Below are 6,254 nucleotides of genomic sequence, written 5' to 3'. Positions count from 1 at the left end.
GAGAGAGAGAGAGAGAGAGAGAGAGACTATTTGCGTGTCTTATTACATATGTCCACCGGGGCGAAGCCCGGGTAACCAGCTAGTTTTTGTATATTATATTCTGTTATTTCTGTTCAATCTAATGTTTTTTGTATTGTTATACCACAGAGTTGTTAGCAAAACAGAAAAAACATATTTCTTGACCTTTCCCGCTGTTTACACTTTTCTCTGTAAGCCTTTGTAAAACGGATATTAAAAAATTAATAACTTTTTATCTAAATTGTGAATCGATTTGAAATTTACTCCCGAACTTTGAAAGAGAATACAGAATATATGATATTAAATTTTCATCAACTTCGTAGCATTTTGACTAACTATCCAGAACACTCCCTGGTCGAGCCGAGAACTCTGCGTTGACGGTGGCGACGTACCGTCGCGGCAGAAATAAGAACTCTCTCCAATGGAGAATTCTGTCTTGTGACATGTTGACAACCTATTTTGTTGTGCGTGCTATTTCTTTATTATTCGCTCTGTGCTTGTGCTCTAACGTTTAACGTATTCGTGAAAGTCGTAAAATTGGCCGAAAAGTAAGATTTGCATGCGGAAGGAACGTTTTCACCTCCTTTCGATAGTCGTTAAACGGCTGTTTTTCCCGTATGTTTAGGCTTCGTTTTATGGCTGTTTGTTTATTGTCGAGGGAAAAGGGTAGTTTTCGGCCAATTTCGAAAGTGTTCTGAAACGATCTATAGTGATGTTTTATTGAAATGTCTTTTTATTTGAAAATGGCATGCACAACAAAATTGGGTGTTTTCCTCGCCTCGATAGTAAGAATCCAATATGGCCGCGGTGACTACCCACTTTTTTTTAGGTATTATAAAGTAACATTAGTTCTAAGTTCTAAAGCCCGGTGTCCACGATGCAAGAACTGTGTCCAAGTTTCGATTTAAGCCAATCAATTTGCAGCTCTTACAGAAAAGTAGCAGTTTCATTGGCTTAAACCGAAACTTGGACACAGTTCTTGCATCGTGGACACCGGGCCTAAGAGAAGCAATTTGCTGATATGTGTATATATAGACAGTACACATATGTAGGCGGGGAAGGGGTGGTAGCCCCTCTTTCGCAAGCAGGGGTGGGTAAAGGTGGACTTCGGTTTGCCTGGAAAGTTGAAAAGTTGCGTGGATAATTTCTCTGGACAGCGTTGTACTTTCCACGCAAAGCAAAGTCCACCCAACCCCATCCATCCCACCTCTGCTTACAAGGCGAAAAGAGGTTATCATTGTACGGTTCGGATTTATAACTTTCCAGGCAAACCGAGGTCCATCTCCACTCACCCCTGTCCGGCGCGATAGCCTCTTTCCCGCCTACATGTGTATTGTCTATACACACACATATATCAGCAAATTACTTCCTTTAGCAAATTACTTCCTGAAAAAATAACATATTACAGCATATACAAACTTCAATTGTCGAACTTCAATTTGTTATTCTAAACTTCTTTAAATTAAAAATCATAAAAAATACTTATGCTTTCCTCAATAATTAAAAAAAATTCTGTTTAATAGTTTTTGAAAAGATAATTCAAACGTTTAAAATTGATATTACAATAATTTAATCTTTTATCTTATTGTTAGATTAAGAAATTACCTGATCCTGACATTTCTCAGTTTCTTCCGATTATTTTTTAATACCTTGACTGTTCTCAGCTTTCTCTGACCGCTAACAACAACCCCGTAAGATACTTGATGGAATTTGTAATTTGTGAATCTTATTACAGTACCCAAGCACATATATTAACATTCGAAATATTTCAGTATGATATTTCAAATGAATGGAACAGAAAATTAATTACAATAATTCATGTCATATATTTCCAATATTGGAACACAATAAAAATGAAGAATTATTTACTTTAATTTCAATTAATTAATTTACTTTGATTTAATAATATTATTTACTTAGTCTAAATATTAAAATAAACCATATATATATATATATATATATATATATATATATGTGTGTGTGTGTGTGTGTGTATATATATATATATATATAGTATACATCTGAAATATTACGCATATATCGTGGCGTGGGGTAGAAACAAAATGTGAGAACGGGAAATATGCGGTGCAACCAGTACCTACATTGGCAATCAGAAGAAAAGATTTATTTGCTAATCATTTGTATTTCACAGTATCATGAATAAGAAGTTACAAGAGGTTTTAAGAAGCCCAAAGGAGTTCAATGTTACAATCACAAAGAACTATGGTTCGGTCGATATTGTGAGTCATCGAAAGAGAGAGAGAGAGAGATTACATAAACACTGCGATACTAAAACAAACGCTTCTTCGTCGATCTCTTGTCAATCTTAAAAAAAGAAATGTCATGATTAGAATGCCGAAACGAAATCCAGCTTCTACTCTCGCGCTTGTTCTTATACGTATCTTCCTTTCTTTATTTGAATTATAGACAATTCATAATTAAAATATCACAATTTCACCGTACTCGTCTAACGTGAACACTTTGGCACTTCCGTTCTTTATTACTTTCCAACTTGGATACAACCTTACAGGTGCAGCCGAATTTCATCCCCTTTTTTTACATATATCTACATAATGTAGTAAAGCATAAGTCGCTTCTTTGATTCGTATCCACACTCCGATAAATGCAAAGATAATGTTTTTCTTAGTAAAAATTTGATAAAAAGCCGATTGCTTGTCCATCAGTCTTTCTAACTTTCGATTAAAATTGATCCTTTTAATTAAAGCTTAAATACACAACATTTTACACACAATCGAATACAAAAAAGAAATTTTTGTTATCTCTGCATTTGCCTTTCCAGGAAATAATAATGGCGTAAAAAATAGTACAAATGCAAGTTAGTAGTAAATGCAAATAAAATGATTTGACAGAGATATATAATGTTGCTGCGCTGCGTAAATGCGTACACATGTCTACAGATATAAAAAATTAGAAATGTAAATTATAAAATAAAATAATGGAACGTTCGCTTATTTATATCGCTCAATCAAAAGTGGTCGATGATAACAGTAACGTTCTCCAATTATCCCCGGGAGTGTCGGGTCAACTCGTACTCATAAAAATTCACCCACGGCTGCTGCGGGTCCTTAATATTCGGTGCCATAGGCAACTTATGTATATCAACAAATATATTACTATAATTTATATACCGACCTCGCGTTTTTCTTTTTTCAGATATTTCATGAAAGAAGGAGTTTCATGAATTGTTACATTTTTACGACTATCCTAATATCATATACATATACAGATATGAGTTTATTCTACTTTTTACAATAAAGATCTATCATTAAAATCTGTATAATCTTCTTGCATGAAACGGAATACTTCGGCAGGTAAAATAAATTCGGAAAGATACTGGTAACATAGTGTGACGCGACGATGATAATAATGATGCCAATAATGATTGACAACATCTGATGCAAAGGCTCGCAATGTTTTACTACGAGATGTTTTCCACTGATCCATCTTATTGTTAGTGCATTTCAGACTCCCAAGGATTCGTTCGCAGTAAAACCTCACGTACCTCCGCTATCTAATGATAATGACGACAATGGTAACGATTATGATGATAATTACGATAAACACTATAGAGGATGTCCCAAAAACTGGCAGTTTATCTCAGATGTTACGTGGAAGGAGTAGAGAAGCTGAGAATTTTGGAAGACTTAAGCTGCCATGCCACCATGCCAAATGAATGAAAAGATTTGCGAAACTCTATAACACAGAGCTGTCCTTGTATCGCGTTAAACGTTACATAACGAGTCTGACTATCTTCATCTTGAACCTAGCATGACGCAAAAATTATCGATACGCTCTTGACATTCAACCAACAGTCTCACCCGAAAGGAGAAGCGCGATAATCCTGGGACACTCTGTATAGGTAAAATTCTTTTTTTAAATAGTTATATAACATATACATACTATACGTGTTTGTGTAGGTGTGTATGTATTTGTATGTGCGTGTATAATTTTATTTGCGCGCTTGAACATTTTCCTCTATTTTTTTTTCATAATACTTAATTTTCGTCCGAAGATCCGCTAGAACTTTCTGGCATGGTGTTGAACCAATTTTCACGAGCTCCGGTAATCCTGGATAGAAAAACACTTTAAAAATTCATTTAGCGATTTTTTTTACGTGTGATAAACTCTAAATATCAACAAACATTTTACGCTTGATAAAAATGTAAATGCAAAAAGAAAAGTTTTTCGTAACTCTAATAGTTCTAAAAATATTATATTAATAGAATGTCTACCTTGTACGTTGGCGCGTACTCGTCGGCAGTGTAAGTGAAGTTCTATAATACTGTGGTGTGGCACTTGATGCTGCTTCGTCCGGCCTTCTGTGCAACGTCATGGTTTCGTGAAGAGATGTAGCGAGTTCGTCCTCATTATCCAAGTAATAGCGGGAACCCGTCGCGCTCTTGCAGTTCTCACACTCACTTCGATAATCGTCCGTATCGTCGTGTAGAGTGGGTAACGCTTGCATACTGCAGGTACACGTCACCGATTCGAAGCTGCCGCTCGCATTGATCTCGTTAGCCACGCTCAGCGAAGGCTGCGATAGAAGGTCGTAATTAGTAATGTAAATGTCTCAATGTGATTTGTATTACGGAGAATTGTATGTTTTTATACCGTGTACTCGCGAGTCCGTTCGGATACATTTGCCGTGTCCGCGGGATACGTTTCCGATTGCGCCAGACCGGACGCCGACGCCACAGAGGCGTCCGTGTAAAACGCATCTGAGTCTTTGATGCTTTTGTAGCCTCCCGAGGTTGCGACTACAGCTGCGGACAGCTGTACAGGACGTGACAGGCTCTGGGGCGCTGCGATGCTGCTCGGTGACAAGCGGAGATAATCTCTCGCCGAGCAATCTGTCAGGACATCCTTCGCTCTACTGGCGACGCAAGTCAACGTTCGCGGAATCGTGCGATGGGAAGACACGTCCGAATTCGACAGAGTCGCTGATATCGTGAATGCGCCGCCACCGTTCTGGCGCGAGAATATCGTCGTGTGCTGACGATAGCTCTTAGGTATGGTGGAATGCGATATCGATAGCAACGGTTGCGTACTGGCGTTGATCACTGCGGAGTTTTGACTGTCGTTGAAACCTGTCATGGCGACCGACGAAACCGGTAGATTCTCATACGTGTTTGTCCCCATTGTAAAACTCGTGGTGGAAGTGCTCGTGTTCAGACCAACGGTGGACGACGCGTTGCTTTGGCTTATTGGTCGATAACCAGCGTACGCGCTGGGACTAGACAATGGTCTGCTCGACGAAGACATCAAGGGCGTGTGTATGTTACTATCGTTGGACGACGCCTGCGGATTCGCGGCGTTCAAGTCGTTTTGCGTGTCCGCAACAATTGCCACGCTTGCGTGATTGTTACCATTTGGCATATAATTATCTGAGAAGTTCATCGACAGCAGCGTGTGTGGATTCATCGATAACAATGCCTGTTCCGCCCTCGCGGCTGCGATTGCTTCCTCGTAGGGCGGAGGCGCCTCGCCACGCGGAAAGTAATTGCTGTCAGGTGGTTTCCACAGGGAGTAACCCGTCCCGCAAGGTATGTCGTCCATGGGAACCCCATGGGGTAACCCGCCTCTGTCCAAATATCCCATATTACCTAAGCTTCTTTGGTCCTCTCCAAGTTGTCTGTTTTCTCGACCTGCCACACAAACTAAGTGCACAAAATACAGTATCAACAAAAAATTTGGACGTACTGGGAGTAAATGTAAAAGGTTTGAAACTAATTGACAAAATTAATCATTATGACAGTTTCTTCGACACGATTGATTGAAACACAAAATATACCTTAGTATTCATATCAATAAATGACAAAAAAATATTACATAACTTTTACTTTCTACAGTCTATTGTGGCCTATAGAATTAAAAACTGTTTTTGTCTATGTAACCTCCACAGTTGCGTTTTTATTTTTGGCATTTTATTAAGAAGTTTTAAGAATGTTTCACCTGATATATTTTTCCAAGCCATATGTAGTGCCTAGAAAAATTATTTTTCATGTTTGGGATTAACTTTTCATGCATCGGTCCAGTTTATCCTATAATAGTTATTCATTGTATTCATAGTCAGATCTTATATTTAAGACCGTCTTAAGCACAATCTTCAGATGTTATAAACCAATTACAGGCCGGTATTTATAGTAGGATCTTATATTTAAAACCGTTTTAAGGGTCGACAGGAGTAACACTACCGACCTCTGTCGGGTTGCTTA

The 6,254-nt window shown here is 38.3% G+C and overlaps 1 protein-coding gene across 1 annotated transcript; it reads right to left on the bottom strand.

Moving 5' to 3' along the window:
- Positions 1–2,117: 2,117 nt before the first annotated feature.
- Positions 2,118–5,775, bottom strand: LOC112463461 (putative GPI-anchored protein pfl2; the record flags this gene model as incomplete). Its single annotated transcript, XM_025029887.1, has 3 exons — positions 2,118–4,107; positions 4,272–4,573; positions 4,651–5,775. Coding segments are annotated over 3 exons (1,500 nt in total), but the record flags the coding sequence as incomplete, so codon positions are not given.
- Between the last annotated feature and the right edge of the window lie 479 nt (positions 5,776–6,254).

This window comes from Temnothorax curvispinosus, unplaced genomic scaffold, assembly GCF_003070985.1.
Source record: "Temnothorax curvispinosus isolate PA1 unplaced genomic scaffold, ASM307098v1 QBEX01013276.1, whole genome shotgun sequence".
Taxonomy (NCBI): domain Eukaryota; kingdom Metazoa; phylum Arthropoda; class Insecta; order Hymenoptera; family Formicidae; genus Temnothorax; species Temnothorax curvispinosus.
Note: the sequence above shows the minus strand (reverse complement) of the source record. Positions and strands in the feature narration are given on the sequence as shown.